Raw genomic sequence first — 21,070 nt, forward strand, 5'->3', positions numbered from 1 at the left:
CTAGTGCGTGGTCTTTAGCGTCGCAACTATACAATATAATGTGGTGTCTTTTTTCAATGGTGCCAATCCCGGTCCATCTCATTTCCTGTAGAGCTGTTACACCTATGTTATATCTATTCAGTTCACTGAGTAGATTTTGGAGGGCTCCCGGTCTGTATAGGGATCGGATGTTCCATGTCGCGATTCTTAAAGCATGTACCTTTTTCTCGCGCATTCGTCGTCGTTTGATCAGTCCGGTTTTCTTTTCTTGAACATTCGTAATATGTGGGTTTTCTAGGATAGGGTTGTTAGCCCTACGCCCAACTCCCTTTTCGGAAGGCCATTTCTCCCTTCCTCGTCGGCCTTGACCCTACTTTCCAATGGGATTGGTTACCCAATCTCCGGTAGGGTTGTTCAGGTTTACCGGGGTCCACCCGTGTGATTAAGTCACACTTCTTGGAGGTGAGGATAGGAATTGAGTATGAGTCGCTAGAGGTGTTAACAGGAAGCAACACCTTGTTAAGTTAAGAGTTAATACGTATGTGATTACTTTATTCAAAACAGTCTGCGTATGTGCTCAAGAAAAGTGACACAATTATCACTACTTATTTGTCTTTTTTTTGCTTTATTTTGTTATTTCATCTATCAAAAACATATTTTTTTTAAATATTTTTAGCAGAATTATGACTTATGACACTGTTTGAGCGGAGGTGCGATGTATATTATAGTATAAAAAAGGCATTTACCTGAATTGGAATGTCTGCAATTGATATGGCCAAATAATATGACTTAAGTGAATACCATTTATTAAAATGCTCCCTGGTTAAAATTGGCAGCTCGGACGGAACTAAAATTAAATAATTTAGTCGTTAACCATTCATGTACCAATAGAGATTTTTGTTGTCTTTATCATATTTTTTTGAAGGAAACCTGAATTTCCTTCTAAAGAGTTAACCATGATTTAATTAAGATAGGAAAGACTTAATTTGTACTTACAAGTTGTTAAAACTGAGTTGAAGGCAGTCATCATAAGAAACATCTGAGAGAAGAAGATGTAATTAAAATTATTTAACATATTTGATGCATCTATTCCTATTCCAAAATATAAAATTCCTATAAATAATCCTATAACTATATGTGTGAGAAACCTAGAAACTGTAAGCGTTTTGTTCCTTGTGATAACTAAAAAGGTTCTTCGTATGAGGACATTAAGTTGAGTAAAAAATGAGGCAGGATATGAACCTTTATATGAATGTAGATATGAAATATCTATGTCTTTATCACAGCATATTGGAGATTTTGAAAAGTATATAGGTGGAGCATGTACGGGTGTGATCTTTCCAGATGTCATCATTCTTCCTAAAACATAAAACATATTATGTAGAAATTAAATGCTATTTAAATAATAGACTAATACTACAATCAACGAGACCTCATATAGGATGTTTATCTGCGATTTCTATCCTAATGTATCGATTTTGATGAACTTTTGGAATAGCCTCTGTACCTCCTAATACCCTATACCGATATATGCTCATTATTATTTTGAACATTTAAGAAAAACAGTCATGTCTCTAACATATTCTAATATATATCACCTTTGTCAGAGATTGGAGCACCGTTTTAGTAGTGAACATCCCCCACATGTATTGTTAGAAAAGCCGTACTTACTGCAGGTGAATGACGCGCTGCGTTCTTTTCTGCAGTTGCAAAAAAATAATTATCTCTAGTAAGAGTCCAAGCTGTATGCTCGCCCCCGTTAGGTAAACTATTTCGATTCGTTTTTTTGCACAAACTTACTCAAAAAGAGATCCTTATAACAAATTCAGAGAGTGTCAGGCGGTACCGCGGTCAAAAAACTGTTTAAACAATTTTTTTATACAAATTTAAAAAATCAATTTTTTTAACTTTCAAAAAATTTTTTTATATTCTTTGGGTCATTCTGAGCAAAGAAGATCTTATGTGAATTTTCTCTAAAATTTATTGTTGTCGAGTTATACGCGATTTAATATTTGAAAAACGCGAGAATGGTCATTTTCAGGGCTTAATAACTCGGTTAAAAATTATTAGTCAGAAAGTAGCCAAATCAAAGTTTAAAGCCCCCCTACAAGATCCTGAAGAAATTTTTGTCATTATTTTATTACAAAGCTGTTATTTTCAATTTTTAACATTGAGGCGGCCGTCAATGGTTAGTGCGAGAGAGATGCACCATTCCGGTCGTCCAATGGTATAAGAACAGCTGAAGACAGAGAAGAGTTTGCAATTATAGTAGCCAACCTTCATTGAGGAGAGGGCACTTTAAAAAGAATAAGATTCTTTTTTATATATTTTTTGGGTGGAATAATATTTCTTGTAAATAACTATAAAATATTGTTGAATTAGAAAATAATCATAATTAAATTAATAAGTTGTTTATTATTTTTTATTGCCAATATCCGTAACATTCCCCGCAGTTTATATGAAGAAGTTCCTATTGGTATGGGAGACCAAGCGGGGATTTTTGCAGTAACTCGAGCGCATCAGATTATCATATGGGGAGAACCCTGGTACCCTGTAGATGTACCTCTACCATATATTGGCTCTAAACACAGGGGAGTTCGTTAGGGGGGCCGAAAATAATCTATCCTTAGAAAACTCGAAATCGTCAGATTAAGATAAGTAAGTTAAGTACATGCAAAACAGTGTATATTTAAAAAATCTGACGATTTGGGCGGGGCGTAAGGAAATGGGCGAGTCACAAAATTTCACAAGAAAAAAGCGGATATTTCGCGAAATGATCGATAGATCTGAAATTTAAAATTTTAAATACGAATCCCGCGATATTTCGCGAAATGAACATCAGATCGAAAAACTAAAAAATACACTTAATCAATATGTTTGAAAAATCTATCGAATGGCACCAAATACTAGCCCCCACGGATGTGGGGTGGGGGGTTACTTTAAAATTTTAAGTAAGCCCCCATTTTTTTTTATTGCAGATTCGGATTCCTTACGTAAAAATAAGTAACTTTTATTTGAAATATTTTTTCAAATTATAGATAGATGGCGCTATAATCGGAAAAAACGATTTTTGGAAATGGAAAATTAAATTAAAAATGGAAAGTCCCCACTAAAATGGAAAACTTTACTTAACTATTTTTTGGTTTTAGAACCTACTCTTCACAATCAAATAGGTCCCCAAAGCCCTCGAGTGACTGCATATTTAGCATACTCTCCTCCCCTACTATATCTTTCCTTTACTGTACTCTGTGAAAAAAATGCCATTGTATTTTTCTAAACTATTATTTATTGTAATTACTACTGGATTTTTTCATAAATATATATTATGACTGAATGCCAACCTGAGATCGGATTAGTTATCGATATCTTTTATCTCCATTACATAGTATTTTCCAAACTGAAATAAAATTTTGTGTTATTCAAAATTCTGTATAAAACGTAAAAATGTGTAATGATTTTAATTATATTTTATTCATGTGATATCATGGTAAGGTATCAAATTAAAATAACAAATTAATCTTAGCTCGGTCGAATTCCAAGGCTGAAGCAGACATCTCATATTATTGATTTCATTTAAATCTTGTTGGCTATTCATCCTTTTTGTGTCTTTAATAATTGTATATTAGTGATTATTATTGATAATATCCAATTATAATACTGTTATTAAAGTGCATTTATTAAATAATACACAATAGCAGCTTCAACCACGTAATTTATGTTTTATATTACTTAAGAAGGTACGCGCAAGTGCAATGCTATTTAAATGTATTAATTTTTTTTTCAAAGAGCAAGGATTCAGAATAGACAGGTCGACGACCTAAAAAAACGACGACCATAGACCTAAAAAAAGCATTTGACTGAGTCAGACTTAGCGATATATTACAGAAAATGAAGAAAAGAAGGATAGGTACCGGCAAACATTGTGGAAGTCATAAAACAAATGAACAATAACAACACGACAAAAATTAAACCAAATGACACCACTACGATCAACATACCAACACACATAGTAATCAGGCAGGGAGACAGCCTCAGCCCATTTCTATTCAATATGCTCACGGATGACATAATACAAGATGTGGAATCGCTACAACTAGGATACAGACTCGGTCATAGTAGAATCAGTATAGTGTACTTACAAAACGAAAGGTAGGATTATGATAAGTAGAATGATGCAGCCCTGATTGCAGAGTATGAGGATAACCTCCAAAGACAACTTCATCGGTTCTACTAAGCATGTCGACAACTCAACATAAATATATCCACGCAGAAAACAAAATGCATTACCATTGCGAAAGATCCAATTAGATGCAAGGTCGTAGCAGAGGGGAAACCCATAGAACAGCTAAACCAGTTTAAATATCTAGGTGTAGATTTATCAAGTTATCATGACCCAGCCAGAGACCTAAGATGACAAATAAACAAGGCCGCAATCATATCCGGATGTTTGAGATATGGTCTGGATAAACCTATGTATGAGAATAGAGAGCAAAGTTAGAATTTATAAAACTTGCATCAGGCCTGTTATGACCTATGGTATTGAATCAAGAGAAGATACCAATAAAACCAAAAGCATGCTACGAACAGCCGAAATGAAGACACTACGAGCAATAACAGGGAAGACAAGAAGGGATAGAATACGAAACAGCAACGTCAGGGAACAATGTGGCGTACAAGATGTAGTAAGATGGGGTAGGCGAAGACGAATATAATGGTTCAGTCATGTAAAAAGAATAAAGGAGCACAGGCTATAAAGAATTGCGCCAGAAGGAAAGCCAGCTAGCAAGCGTCCACCGGGAAGACCACCAAAAAGGTGGAGAGAAAGCTGGCAGTCTACCTCTCAAGAAATACTTCATCGTCGGAATTAACTGATCGACAGATTTACAACAAGTATAAGAAGATTTTTTTTTCAAGTCCTGAAAAGACTAATAAATATTTTTAAAAAATTTAGCCGCAAAATGAAAGATTACTTTATTACTGAGGGTCGAAAGTCCCGTAGAATAAACAAATAAACAGAAAGTTTCTTTTGAATGAAATATTTGACATTAAAAATCACACTGAATTTTCTCTTCTTTCACCCCTGCAACTTATTAAAATAAACATTATAGAAGTTTTCAGGGACTTTCGGCCCTCGGTAATAATGCAGTTTTTCAGTCTGCTTTTAAATTTTTCAAAAATACTTATTAGTTTTCTCAGGATTCAAAAAAATTCATCATCATCATCATCTTGGTGCTACAGCCCTTAGAGGGCCTCGACCTTCTCAAGCTTTCTACGCCATTCTGTTCTGTCCCTTGCTTGCATTTTCCAGTTGCCGACTCCGATCTTCTCGGCGTCTTGTGTTACCCCGTCCATTCACCTCAACTTTGGTCTACCCGGTCTTCTCATTCCCACGGGTTGAGCTGTTATAATCTTTTTTATCATGTTCGATTCAGGGGCCCTGGCTACATGTCCTGCCTACTGCAGACGGTTTCGCTTAATTACAGTGATAATACCTTTTTCACCAAACGTATGCATGTAGATATTCTGCAGTTCAAAGTAATATCTACGCCACCATATTCCGTTCTCACAGACTGCTCCGAATATCTTGCGTAGCACTTTTCTTTCAAAAATCGATAGAGCGGATTCATCCGTTTTAGTTAGCGTCCATGCCTCTGATCCATATGAGAGAACGGGAACTATCAATGTTCTATATAGCCAGATGTGTTATTATTGGGGTTAACCGATGTCCCTAGATATATGAGTCTTTGACCGCTTCGAAGTTTTGGTCATTGATGATTAGATCTGCGTCAACATTTCCAGCTCTTGTGTTTGTGTTAGTGGCCATGAATTTGATTTTATTTTGATTTATATCTAACACCATTTGTTATGCTGCTGCTACTAGATCGGTTAGGATTTCCGCAGTTCTCGCCCTGGTTTTTGTTATAATGTCCACGTCGTCTGCATATGCTAGAATTTGGACTGATCTATTAAATATTGTTCCCCTGCTATCTAAATTAGCGTCTCGTACAACTTTTTCTAAGGCTACATTAAAAAGCTGCATCTCCCTGCCTAAACCCCTAGGTATTTCAAATGGGGTTGACGAGTCGTTTTGAATTTTTATTGCTGATAGTATATTCGCCATTGTTACTTTTATCAAACATATGATATTTTTTTGGAATTCCTAACTCATTCATGCCGTTGTAAAGACTTGGTCTTAAGACACTGTCATATGCCGCTTTAATATCGACAAAGATATGGTACATATCTATGTTAAACTCTTGCGCTTTTTCGAGGATCTGTCGCAGTGTAAAGATCTGGTTAATGGTTGAACGTCCACGCCTGAATCCTGCCTGATATTCTTCTAGAAACGTTTCGGTATAAGGCTTTAGTCTGTCGTGTAAAATGTTTGACAATATCTTGGATGCTGTATTTAGGGGAGTTATTCCGCGGTAATTATTGCATTCCAGTTGGTTTCCCTTTTTGTGTATGGCATGTTAAGCCTAAACTCCATTCTTTAGGCATTTGCTCCTCAGACCAAATTTTACAAAGAATTTCTCGCATCACCCTGGTGATCTGCTCTCCACCGTGCTTAAATTAGAAAAAATTAATGCATTTAAATATTATTGGACCAAGATTTTTTACTTATCCCCTTAATTAACTTAAAGTTGTGTTTTGAACTAATTGAATAAATAAGTGTGTAAATAATTCTTATTACTTACCTATGTGTTCTAATGATTCCAATTGTAGGGAATTTCTTTGTTGTTTTCTATATTCCATATTTAACCCATTTTCCGATTTTTCTGATAAGATTGTTGCATAATCACCATACTCTCCACTTGCTACTTCTAGTACTAAAAACATTTTTGTATATTTCACAATCAAACACTATTTTTGAGATCGTATATCGCTGTATATTTATGAAATATTTACTTGAATAACAAGTAAAAGAAGTTTAAATTTTATTGTTATTAGGTATACTTACAAAAGTCGGCAGGATTATGATAAGTAGGACATCTTAAATCTACTTCTTCCAAATATGGCAATAAACCTTTAACACTGCCTTGGTATAAACATTTACTGTCGGCTATTACATAAAGGTGATCAAAAATTTCAAAAATTGGTGCAGCAGGTTGGTGAATTGTACAAATTACGGTCTTTCCCGATATTGCCATTTGTTTTAACAATAATACACATTGTTTTGAAGAGACGCTATCTAAACCACTGCAAAAAAAACATAAAATAAAAATAAGAATAAGAGAAATACATTTCTATTTTGTAGCAAATAGAAGACCAATAAAGACGTATAAATGTTAACACATGTTTATAAGACGTATAAATGTACAGACATGTAAATGGCAGACGTATAAATGTTAATACATAGTTATTTTCATTTTTTTATTAACTTCTTTAGTCCGCACTCTGTTAATATTGGCAATGAGCGTTCTTCCCCAACATGATAACTTGGTGGGATCACCTCACCTATATAGGTAGGTATATAGGTATATGTATTCAGTGCTGTTTTTGTAACAATTAAAGTCCCGGTACGCAATGTTCCGGAGGGGTCTGGGGAGTGTTCATAAGGGGGATCCACCTTCGAGAAAACTTTTTAAATTTAGCCTCAATAAGGGCGTTTTAAAGCTGTTTGGGAGCAAGGCAAAAATTCAGGAATTTGTCTATAATTTTGTTGTTTTTTATTTTTTGTCCCAACAGGTACCGGTACGGCGTACCGTCACAAAAACAGCACCGTATAGATAAAGCCTAGATATCCTAACCTAGATAACCCCACCTAGATAAAATATATACGATGTATGTTTCATCATCAATAACCAATACGCATCCACTGCTGGACATAGGTCTTCCTCGGCTCTTTCCATCTGTCTCTGTTTTGTGCGGCTTGAATCCAGTTGCCGATAACATGCTTCAGATCATCGGCCCATCTAGTTGGTGGGCGCCCTCTGCTCCGTAGTTCTTCTTATCGTGGCCTCCACTCGACAATACGTTTTGTTTATCGATTGTCTGACAATCTGGAAACGTGTCCTGCCCAATTCCACTTGAGCGACGCGATTTTTTCGACAGCGTCTGTTGTTTTTGTTCTACGGCGCATTTCTTCGTTTAAGATTCGGTATCTCAGTGAGACACCCAACATCTGGCGCTCCATATCCCTCTCAGCTTTATTAATAAACACGGACTAAGGCCGGACTAACTTTGTTCCTCAGACTAAGTCGATAATCATTTTTCCTATTAATAAACAGCGATTAACGATGGACTAAGCTAAACCCTCTCTAGTCTCGGACTAAAATTTAATCCGAGGTAACAGCAGGTTTAAGCCGAGACTAACTTGACGTTTTTTATTTATAACCTTACCAACTTGCAAAATACATTATTTGCTTTTGCTTGCTTATATCTAATAACATTATTTTGTTATTATTAATAATGGAGAGATTAGGTCATTAATGATTTAAGATTTATAGACGAATTAAATGAGGATAGAAATCAGCGGAACGATACTCCTCTTGTGAGACACATTAAAATATACCAAATTAGGAAAAAATCTTTAGTTTAGAGGAATTAGAAGGTTTTAAAGTCAAATACCGATTTTCTAAAGGAACAGCAGTTAGTATGAAATATAAAACAATAATATGGGTACAATATAAAAAACCAGGTAGCACCTTCTCAGAATAAAGTTCAACAAAAATTTATGTAGAAATGGTACCGATCAGCTGTTCGGTTTAGAGAAAAGAGAGGTTAATTTCTCGACATTTTTCTTCTGTTTCGCAAAATTCTCTCCATTTTTCTTCTTTTCCGAAAGGGTTGCCAACATAAATTTGATGTAACTAGGACTAAGGAAGGTTTAGTTTGTCCGAGCTTAATCCGTGTTTATTAATGACATTCTTAAAATGAAGTTAGTACTCGCTAAATCTCGGACTAACTAGTCCGAGACTAACTTCGGACTAAGCAGTTTTTATTAATAAGACAGTCTGAGTTACGCGAATCTTGTTCACTACCTTTTTGTTAATGTTAATATTTCGGCTCCAATAGTGAGTATAGGCATCACACACTGGTCAAAGATTTTCTTTTAGCCACTTGGGCAAGTCCGATTGAAATACATAGACCTTTTTGGCAAAGTTACGAGCTGTTTCTGAGCTATCGAAGTGATATAGTTTCGATTTTCCCCGAGCTCATCACCTTCACCCTCAAACAACTTTAATTGATTCAACTTAAGAGCAACATGCTGAAAAAAATTAAAATATATCGTATCGCGGATATAACTCCTATAGCTTATAAATTTTAAGAATAAAATCTCAAATCACGCGCATTTCGATTATTGAGCTACAACCCCTTCGCAAGAAAGCCACCCGATCTTCCCTGCTTAAGAGAGAATTGTACTTAAAATGAATTAAATTAATTATTTGGCGACTACATACCGATTAATAATATATGATCTCGGAAAATACGCGCATTTAGGGCATTGAATTGCAATCTCGTTTGTATAGTGTAGTCACTGAAGGTAAAAATCAATTATTACCTTCGATTTCGGTGCACTATCATTGATTTTCACGAAAATTTGTGAGTGTGCCGTGGCTGAACCAGTTTTTAAGTTAGTGTGCCTCAAGCTAAAAAAGGTTGGGTACATGCTGCCACTTTGCGCTTTTACCCTGAGGGTGGATACCACCCCTTCTCGTGGATAAAAATTATTTTATTAACATATCAATTTGCTTAGTTATTTTAATCATGTTATTTAGTTATGTGATTTCCACATTGCATCTCTCAATTTAACAAATGATTATCCAGATTTAGCCATACGGCCCACACTCCCTCCAACGGGGAAAATTCACTCATCCCAAATACCTAGGGTATCAAAAGGTTGAGCTCTTGTGGGACTCTTTCCGTGTTATCGAGCCCTAGGTGACTTGGTATGCCGGAGTATCTCCCAAAAATTTTCGTACACATCTGGAAGTCGAGAGTAGCACAGCTTTCTGCATAGTCTTGTAAAGGTGTTCATTTAGACCCAGCTTTTTGATATTTTCTATAAGGTTCTTAGGAATGACTCCAGTAGTAGAAAGAATAATAGGTATTGTCTGGGTACTTTCCATCTCCATTGTCTCCTTATCTGTATTTCGAAATCTCTGTATTTGGCGATCTTTTCGTTGTGCTTAACACGCAGATTATTGTTGTTAGGTATCGCCACCTCTATTAATGTTGTTCGCCTAGTAAATTTATTAACTAGTATGAGATCCGGTCTATTGTGTGCCACTGTTTGGTCTGTGAGCACGGTGCGATCCCAATATAGCTTGTAGTTGTCATTTTCAAGCATTCTATCAGGGACGCATTGATAATAAGGGAGATGGTCAGTTTGGAGAACTCCAAGTTTGCTAGCTAGTTCTTGGTGAAGAATCTTTCCTACTGAGTCGTGGCGTTCTTTATAATCAGTTCCGACAAACGCCTGGCAGCCCCGGTAAGATGTTGGATGAATTCCTGGGCTTAACATCCATATCGGCATTTGTCATTTTGGACTTAAGGATTTTTCACAATGTACTTCAGGTAATTTCTAGTTGGAATAACTTGATCCTGAATGGCAAGTAGGAAACCTCTGTCTCGGGAAACAATAGCTGAGATAGTGGAGAGCAATAGCTGAGATAATGGATTCATAGCTAGACAGAACCACAGTGGACTTTAGGAATCTCCTTGGAACAGGCCCCGGCTGATTGCGATATTTTCAGTTTCGATGTTATTTTCACCAGGTATTTGAAGATGAATTCTAGTCTTCCACTCTGTCATTATATGCTTTAAAAAGGTCACTATATTATCATCGATTTTATATATTCTCAATATATCTATAAGCCATTCATGCGGCCCTGAGCCAAAGGCCTTTTTATAATCAATGAAAGCAGTAAATAGGTTCCTCTCTTTGAAAAATGCTTGACTAGAAATGACTGAGCCGATGATAAGTTGTTCTTTGCAACCCATGGAACCCTTAGCGCATCCTTTCTGTTGAGGCTCTATGATATTGTTCAGTGCACAGTGTTGGTAGATACGCCGGGCTACACAGGATGTGACCAATTTATACAAAGTTGGAAGACAAGTAATTGGGCGGTATTTGGCTGGATCTTGGGTGTTATTTTGATCCTTCGGTAGTAAATAAGTGGTTCCCTGAGAGTGAGTTACCAGAAGATTGCCAGTTATGAAGCTCTTTGATGATATTTGAGACTTCTTCAGTGGTGAAGGGTTCGTAGAGAGTAGTAGTGTAATGTTGGCAGCTCTGTGTCATATCTTCTATCCATCCAGCACTGTTGTTAAGAGCAGCTGGTGTGGAAAGTTGATTTCCCCGAAACTCATGTATTTCTTCTTGGCTTAGGTAAGACTTATCGAGACTTTCTACGGTGGAATTGAGTTTTCGATAGAAGGCTTTCTCAGCAGTCTCAAAAAGGGCATTGTCGGAGTTTCGGTTGTTACTCACTTTGTACCTTCTTAGTCGTCCTGAATAAACGGAAAGTTTCTGTTTTAATCTATCCAGGCACTGTTGGGCTGTGTTGTTTTCTGGATCATATCTTGAGTGTCTTGCAGTACTCAGTATTATTTCTTCAGCTCTCCTAATGACTTTTCCACTTCTTACACCTCGTATATATTCGGTGACTTGACCAATATCCCTACGCAGTAATTCAATCTTTCCGAGCAGTTTTTTTCCCTGGGTGCAATTCTGTTACCATTCCTTCCCTGGTTATTACCCCGTCGTGTTCTGATCTTAATGACCATTATACTAGCAAGGGCTGTTTCTGCAGAGCAGATAAGCATGTGCAAATATTCTAATGTGTGGGCTTCTATGACATAATTGGGTAGGACTTCAGTGTTCACAATTTGTAATGGTGCCCCTAGTTTGTTACAAGAGTTTATTCGTGGTAGCGGTGGTCTGCTAAGTGGGTTTGTTCCATTAAACTGCTGTAACGCACGTGCCAGTTCGCTTACTAGGTTATCACGTAACCCGTTGTTTTCCTGCTCTGTATTGTCAGGTTGAGTTTCTTGTATGGCAAGCTCAGGAATCTGCTCATTAATTTCAATAGGGACTTGATCTTCAATTACTACATTGTTATGAATCTCCCGTTCGACTTCGCTTCTAATGGTATTGCGTCTAGTCTGTGAGATAAGGTTGTTTCTTATAATTACCCGGTATTGGTCCGATACTCGTTGCTCCGATACTTGAATATCTGGGTACGTCCTGCAAAATTCGGCATACAGCTGTTGTCGGTAGCCGATTGTTTCTTGACCGAGGTTTGTCACCTTGTAGCAGAAGCGCAAAATGTTTTCATTAATGGACACAGTCCATTTCATGCGCTGCCTCGGTCGTCCCGCTTGAGTGAGTGCCGGCTGATGTTCCAGCGCAGCACCTTCGGCGGGTGGAACTCTTGTTGTTGTTTGGCTCGCTTGTGGTTGTGGTTGTGGTTGTGGTTGTAATTATTATCCAGATTTAGCCATACGGCTCACACTCCCTCTAAGGGGAAAATTGACTCATCCCAGATACCTACGGTATCAAAAGGATTGAGCTCTGGTGGGACTCTCTCCGTGTTATCGAGCCCTAGATGACTTGGAATGCAGGTGTATCTCCCAAAAATGTCCACACACTTCTGGCCGTCGCGAGTAGTACAGATTTCTGCATGGTCTTATAAAGATGTTCATTCAGACCCAGCTTTTTTATGCTTTCGAGTAGGGTCTTCGGAATGACTCCAGTAGTAGACATAATAATCGGTATCGTCTGGGTACTTTGCATTCTCCATTGCCTTCGTATTTGAATTTTTAGATCTCTGTACTTGGCGATCTTTTCAGTAAATTTACTACGTTGATTATTGTTGTTGGGTATCGCCACATCAATTAGTGTTTGTCTTGTTAATTTATTAACTACATAGTACGAGATCTGGTCTATTATGTGCCACTGTTTGGTCTGTGATCAGAGTGCGGTCCCAGTATAGCTTGTAGTTGCCATCCTCAAGCATACTCTCAGGGACCTATTGATAATATGGGAGATGGTCTGTTTGGAGAAGTCTCAGGTTGATCGCTATCTCTTGATGAAGGATTTTTCCCACTGCGTCATGCCTTTCTTGTATTCAGTTGCAGCAAATGCCTAGCAGCCCCCGGTAAAATGTTGGATGGTTTCTTGGGCTTGACATCCATATCGGCATCTGTCGTTTTGAACCTGAGGGTCTTTGACGATATATTTCAGTAATTTGTGGTTGGCATAACCTGATCCTGAATGGCCAGTAATGAACCCTTCGTTTCAGGAAACATCTTCCCTGATGTCAACCAATAGTTCGACGCTGCATTGTCGACATAGTCTTGGCTGACCTCATTGGGATGTCGCCCGTGCAGAGGTTCACCCATCCGGGTGCGCATTTTTTCGTCCTTAGTGAGGTGGTTTATGCGCATTTCTGGTTCCCTTAGTTTGATCGGTGTTGTGTCATCTACTGCGCAGATAGCGCGATGTAGAGTAGATGTTTCAGCTTGCATCTGCAAATAAGTTCTTAAATTAGCAATTTGTTTATCTAATTGCTCACCTATATCCATAAGTCCTCTTCTTCCTAAATACCGCGATAATGTCGTTCGTTCTACTGCACTTTTAGGGTGGTGTTTTTGTGCCTTTGTGAGGTGTGTTCGTACTTTTCGCTGAAGATTTTCCACATCCGCTTTTGTCCACTTAACAATATCAAATGAAAAGCTAAGCGCGGAACAAGTGTAGGTATTTAGTGCCTTAAACAAATTTTTACTGTTAAGCTGTGAACGAAGCAGCTGTTTTACCCTTCGTATAAACTCAGTTGTTATCTCAGTTTTCATTTGCTTATGGTCAATTTTCCGCGCCTGCTTTACTGTAAGATATTTGTACATATCGATTTCGCCCATGGCCTGGATGTTCTGGCCATTTTGCATATCGAGTCCACCGGGCTGTACCTTTCCTCTGACTATATTCAAAACAAGGCACTTTTCTAGTCCGAACTGCATACTAATATCATTAGAGAATATTTCTACAGTTTTTAGCATCTGTTGTAGGTGTTCCCGAGTGGAAGCCATTAATTGCAAATGATCCATATACAACAGATGATTGAGCTTCGCTACCACAGTATTATTGTTTTTAATGCTTAAACCTGAGTCAGTGGAGTTTAATAGCTGGGAAAGGGGGTTCAAAGCTTAACAGAACCACAATGGACTCAACGATTGAAACAGACCCCGGTTGATTGCGATATTTTCCGTTTCGATATTGTTTTCAACAGGTATTTGGAGGAGAATTTTATTCTTCCAATCTGATATTATATGCCTTAAATAGGTCACTATGTTATCATCGATTTTGTATATTCTCAATATATCTATGTCATTCATGCGGCGCTAAATCAAAGACATTTTTGTAGTCAATAAAGGCAGTAAAGAGGTTTTTTTTGTGAATGCCTGGTTAGAAATGACTGAGTCGATGATAAGTTGTTCTTTGCAACCCATGGAACCCTTAGCGCAACCTTTCCGTTGAGGCTCTATGATATTGTTTAGAGCACATTGTTGGTAGATACGTCAGATTACACAAGATGTGACCAATTTATACAAAGTCGGAAGACAAGTAATTGGGCGGTACTTCGCTGGATCTTGTGTGTTATTTTGATCTTTTGGTATTAAATAAGTGGTTCCCTGAGTTAGAAACGATGGTATTTCCTGCGGATTAGAAATAACATGATTTAGTTAATGTTGATAAGGACTCATGAATACTCCAAAATTTTTTAAGCCAGAAGTTCTGTACTCCGTCTGGTTCAGGAGATTTCCAGTTATGATGACATTTGAGACCTCTTCAGTCGTGAATGGTTCGTAGTTAGCAGTAACGTAGTGGTGACAGTTGTGCGTCGTATCTTCTATCCAGCCAGCATTGTTGTTAAAAGCAGCTGGTGTGGAAAGTTGATTTCCCCAGAACTCATGAATTTCTTCTTGGCTTGGGTAAGACTTGTCGACACTTTCTACGGTGGAATTGAGTTTTCGGTAGAACGCCTTCTCGGAATTTTCAAAAAGCGCATTGTCACATTTTCGGTTGTTACTAACTTTATACCTCCTTAGTCGCCATGAATATACGGAGAGTTTTTGTTTTAATGTATCCAGACACTGTTGGGATGTCTCATTTTCTGGATCGTATCTCAAGTGTCTTGTAATGCTCCGCATTATTTCTTTATCTCTCCTAATGACTTTTCTACTTGGTACTTCACGTAAATTTTTATTATCATTATTATACAATAAATTTGAGCAGGGATCGCAAAACCATATGCCCATTTGACTACAATGTTATATATAGTATGCAATTAAATGTGGTTACATTACAATAGTTACATATTAAGCAAATTCATTAACTAAATAAATTTAAATAAATATACAAAAATATAGGTACCAAGTGTTTAGTACAAATGAAATGTTCAATTATGGAACAAGTGGTCATGCAATTTATTTTTGAAAATGTTGACAGATGAAGCATCTATAATCTCAACCGGATGGCTATTCCATATCGAGAACACTCGATTACAGAGAACAATTGTCTAGTTGTTGTTAAAAAAGTTTCCTTTTTAAAGTTTGTGGCCACGAAGCCGATTGTCATTGTCTGGTATAAACATACCCCTCATATTTCCAAAATTGTATTTTACTATTCGAAACGTAATGATTAAATCGCCTCGAAGTCGACGTTGTTCAAATGTAGTGAGATTGGCCATATTAAGTCTTTCTGTATATGTAGGTCTTGAGCGATCAAAAGACATTCCAGTGGCTGTACGGTTTCGAGAATATTACGATCGCGCACTAATACTGGACACCAAACAGTTCCAAAATATTCGACTACTGGACAAATGTACAGTTTATACAGATGAACTGAGTTCATAAATGACACTTTCGCGAACGTTTTATTTATAAATTTATTGTTAGCTTTTTTAGAAATATGCAAAATATGTTCCGACGAACTTAGATTTGTTATTAATTATAACACCTAGATCATTATGTGATTTCACTGTTTTTAACACGCGTCCATTAATAGAGTAAGGAAGACACGGATTATTTTTACCCATGTGAAGAACTACACATTTGTCCACCAATGATTAGTCATTTGACAACCGATTTTAAAAAACTTTATATCGCTGGATATGTGAATGACCGTTCTTTCAATTTACAAAAAATATAGTGAGTGTTTCATTAAAAAAAGTCAATAACTAACGTTTTTTTTTTTTTCAAAAATCCGCCATTATTTTTTAAAAAGCGTCATAAAAAATTCAATTGTTTCAAATAAATCTTTTACTAGAAAAAAACATTTCAGCGAAAACCGAATATTTTTATCTTAAGCCGTTTAGAAGTTATAGGCAGTTAAAACGGGGGAAATTAGAAGTGGACACCCGGTATTTTGCGAACATTCTGTTGTTGATTTTGTGTAGTTTTTAGTTGTAGAAGTACTTGAACGACTTTATTTTGTTTTAAGCAGTGAATAAATAAAAATGATTGAATATTTTCGAAAGTTGCTGGCAGACAATACAGATGTTGCGTGTAAGTACAGTAGTTAGTTAATTAGGAATTTTGTAATAATTTTATAGCTTTATTATTATATTTTAACATTGCTTATGTCTCCCAGATCATAACTTATTTAGTTCAGTTGGTCTTATGCTTAAAATGTATCACTGATGGTCATGGGCGCCCATACCCATGGGCCGTGGCGGCCAAGGGGGCCGTGGCCCCCCTAGCTTTTCGTCGGGTGCTTATACTCTACCTATATTGTCATCCAAGAATATCTTGACTTCTGCCCCCCCTAGAAATTTTTATATGGGCGCCCATGCTGATGGTAACCGATAAAACTAAACTTTATCACGATTACTTCGCATTCCAAACTTCAAAATACAACAGAAATGAAGAATATTATCGACTATTCCGGAATATATCGGAAGAAGACGAATTTCATGGTTGAAGAACCTGAGAGAATGGTTTGGATGCAGCTCAAAATAGCTATTTAGAGCTACTGCCTCAAAAATTAAAATAGCTATGATTGCCAACCTCCGTAGCGGAGATGGCACCTGAAGAAGAAGATCGACTATTCCAGTAAAAATGTTAAATTAATCCTTGTACAAAACAAAATTACAAATAAATGCAACTAAACTTATCTAAAACACATTAAGAACTGATAGAATAACATTTATGTTTGCCTCATGCTGTCAGATTGATTTTAAAATTGACAGAATGTTGGAATGGCATAATGGCGGTTATATAATATCTTTTTCAACACATTTTCTCATCATTTGAAAACGATTTCCGGAGTGGAAATCGAAACGTCAAATGTTTTTAGGTAAAAGTTTAATTGTCATTGGAACCAAACTGTGGCTAATACCATATCGACGGTTCGTAATAAGAATGAAGTAACTGCAAATTTTGTCAATTCCTGTTTATTGTGTAATTAACTTCTAAAATACTGTGTACAGATAATACAAAATCAACTGAACTATAACTATGTACTGAACCACTATTGGGTAGTTGCGTCGTTATTGAAATAAGCACCACTTTAGACCTTGTTTCAGATGAATAATGACGCAACTGTAAATAGGGTTGAAAATGGGGGGACTAAATTAAGATAATGAAATTCGGATCATTAGGAATGAAAATTAAAGCCATCGCTTTAAGAATAAACGGCATGCAAAATATTTAAAAAGTTTTTTTGTACAGAAAATTTTTAAGATTAAGAATGGCGCAACTGTAGATAGGGTTGAAAATGGGGGGATTCAATTAAGATATTAAAATTCGAACCAATAGGGATGAAACTAAAAGCCATTTCGATGTAATAATAAACGCCATTTCGATGTCCCCGACGGTTACTCTTTATTTAATCACTATTTTAAATATTTAAAAAATTTTAGATGAAGAAATGACGCAACTTAATATAATGAAATTCGAACCAATAGTGATAAAAATAAAAGCCAAAATGGTAAGAGTAAACGCCATACTGATGCTCCTGGACGATTACTTCTCATTTAATTCCTATTTTAAATATATAAAATAGGGATTAAAATAGGAATACACCTGACCCAAAAAAAGAGGGTAGAAAATGAAATAAAATCTAGAAAAGTTCCAGAATTTCGAAAACTGCCCTAGAGTGGAATCCCCAAGGAAAAAGAAAAAGAGGTCGCCCAGCACAAACTTGGAGAAGATCCATCATGGACGAGATAAGAAGTCATTATATATTATACATTCGTCATTATCTTTGCCTTATCCCTATGCGGGGTCGGCTTCCCTAATTGCATTTCTCCATACAGTTCTATCTTGAGTAATATCAATATTAATCCCCTTTACCAACATGTCCTGCCTAATCGTCTCCCCCACGTCTTCTTTGGTCTTCCTCTCCTACTGCTTCCAGGAATCTGCACTTCAGCAATTCTTCGTATTGGCTGATTAGCGTCTCGACGTTGAACATGACCAAACGATCTCAACCTATGCTCTCTCATTTTGGCATCAACTGGTGCCACATCTTGACTTCCCCTAATATACTCATTTTTAATTTTATCCTTTTTTTGTCACTCCACTCATCCATCTAAGCATTCTCATTTCCGCCTGATGCATTCGTTGTTCCTCTTTATTTTTCACTGCCCAACATTCAGTTTCGTACATCATAGCCGGTCTTATGGCTGTTTTATAGAATTTTTCATTCAACTTCATTGGAATTTTCCTGTCACACAGCACACCACTCGCTTCCTTCCACTTCATCCATTCAGCCCTTCTTATACTGCATGCATCTCCATCTATTTCTCCATTACTCTGTAATACCGATCCCAGGTACTTAAAACTATTGCTTTTTACAATCAGCTCACCATCCAAAGATACCATGTTATTTGTAGTAACTCCACCTTTAAACGAACATTGCAAATATTCTCTCTTTGTCCTACTAAGTTTTAAACCTTTTTCCTCCAGAGCTTGTCTCCACTGTTCCAGTTTTTGTTCTTAGTCTCTTTCACTATTTCCTACTAACACGACATCATCAGCATACATTAAGCACCATGGAATGTTACCCTGTAGTTTCGCTGATCTGGTCCAAAACTAATGAGAATAAATACGGACTAAGCACCGAGCCCTGGTGCAATCCTACTTTCACATGAAATTTATCAGTCTCTCCCACACCTGTCCTAACACTAGTCGTTACTCCCTCATACATATCCCTCACAATCTTTACATATTCACCAGAGACTCCTTTCTTATTGAGTGCCCACCACAGAATCTCTCGAGGAACTATATCATATGCTTTCTCAAGATCAATGAATACGATATGAGCGTTTGTTTCTTTACTCCTGTATTTTTCCATCAACTGCCTTATAACGAAAATTGCATCTGTTGTTGATCTACCCTGCATAAAGCCAAACTGATTCTCGGATATTTCGGTCTCTTCACGTATCCGACTATCAATTACTCTTTTCCATATTTTCATGGTGTGGCTAAGCAGTATTATAGCCCTGGAGTTTGTACGTTGTTGTATATCTCCCTTGCTTTTGTAGACAGGTACTAGTATACTGCTTCTCCGTTCGTCTGGCACTTGTCCAACTTCCATAATTCTATTAAATAAATCTGCTAGCCGCCTTGTTCCTGTCTCTCCCAATGCTCTCCATACTTCCCCAGGAATATCATCTGGTCCTACCGCTTTTCCTTTCTTTATTTTTTGAAGCGCTTGAGCCACTTCCTCGTTTATTTTGGTAACCATTGCTGCTACTGTCTCCCTTGACTTTACAGGCTGTCTGTCAAATTCTTCATTTAATAAGCTGTCAAAGTACTTTCTCGATCTCTTTTTGACATCCTTTTCGTGAACTAGTATTTTATTATTTTCATCTCGGATACATATGGTGGCTCCTGGCTTCTGACCCACCTTGGATAATTAGGGGTTGGTTACCCCCTACCAGAAGGGTTGATGAAATAACTCGTATCATCGTAGATGCATTTATTTTATAAGTTAGAGTACTAACGGTAAATAGCTGGTGGTACGTTAGTTCTCAGTAGCTGTGATGTTTTCCCTTTGGGATCTCAAATATTAATGACTTACTCTTCGCAATGGAATTAGAAGATAATAATTAGTCGTCTCCTGTTTATTGTTTTGGTATATAATGAAAGTAACATTGTTTTGGTTAAAAGCGCTGAGTCGACTCGGTTATAAAAATAATGAATAATATTGTTATTGCAAACCGACCTTGGTCAAACCTAAACTGTTACACTGATATGTGCTAATTTAGGTCGATCGTATTTACTATAAACAAACGTAGTTTGTTTTGCTAAAGACATTTAAAATTATTAAAAGGATTTGTTTTAATAAGAAGATTACTAAGAGATGCCGTGTATCCCAACACATCTTCCTTTCCTTCCGAAAATTTTCTGACTACGGAAAAGGAAGAAAATTTTTCTTTTATTAGTACCACCACCTGCTTACTGCGTTTTAATAAATACAATATATACATTTTTTACTTTCTATAAATAATAATTAAATACAAAAAAAAAATAAAAATGTTCGTTATTGACATTGTTCCCGTTTCACTTGTCACTCACTGTGTTCTCGGATTGTAAGCATATAAATCTATTCTTATGTATTTCCCTGATTTTATTGTTTTCCAATCTGATCTTACAATTAACATTATTTACCTCTGTTATTGTGAAGGGGCCTACATAAAGACTATCAAACTTACCATTCTCTTTCTTGTTTACCAGGACTAGGTCTCCTATTTTAAAGTGTTGTGATGTTGTTTTGGGCTTATTTTCTTCTTGCCGCTCTTTTTTGTCCTCCTTGCTTTCATTGCTTCTAGTGAGTTGACCTATCGTGTCTATGTATTCTGTGTCCTCTGGTTTCGAAGAAGTGTCCGATATCACGAATTCTTCGACATGTGTTCTTTTCGGTTTGTTAATTTGACATTTATGATATTGTTTAACGTATTTTCTTACGTCTTTTTCCAAATTTTTCCATCTAAATCTTGCTTTTAGCTTCTTTATGAGTCTGTTATTTCCTACGTGTCCTCGAAACATCGGATGATTATGATATTCTTCTATTAACCTGTGTTTTTCTTTGTCATCTTCTATTGTTTCTGGTACTTCACATATGTATATTTCTACATTC

General features: G+C 36.7%; 2 protein-coding genes across 4 annotated transcripts in view; both read right to left on the minus strand.

Annotated features, from left to right (window-relative positions):
- The window catches only part of LOC126888032 (chitooligosaccharidolytic beta-N-acetylglucosaminidase), a 359,195-nt gene that overhangs the window by 230,475 nt on the left and 107,650 nt on the right, over positions 1-21,070 (minus strand). The window lies entirely within an intron of this gene.
- Positions 1-21,070, minus strand: part of LOC114328838 (ATP-binding cassette subfamily G member 4-like) — a 405,691-nt gene that overhangs the window by 11,718 nt on the left and 372,903 nt on the right. For both annotated transcript variants that reach the window (XM_050656037.1, XM_050656038.1), the window contains exons 5-8: positions 6,941-7,179; positions 6,678-6,809; positions 976-1,338; positions 726-826 (exon numbers count right to left, since the gene is read on the minus strand). In XM_050656037.1, the coding sequence (XP_050511994.1) occupies positions 726-826; positions 976-1,338; positions 6,678-6,809; positions 6,941-7,179 (835 nt within the window). The remainder of the gene's footprint in view (positions 1-725; positions 827-975; positions 1,339-6,677; positions 6,810-6,940; positions 7,180-21,070) is intronic.

Source organism: Diabrotica virgifera, chromosome 7 (assembly GCF_917563875.1).
Source record: "Diabrotica virgifera virgifera chromosome 7, PGI_DIABVI_V3a".
Taxonomy (NCBI): Eukaryota; Metazoa; Arthropoda; class Insecta; order Coleoptera; family Chrysomelidae; genus Diabrotica; species Diabrotica virgifera.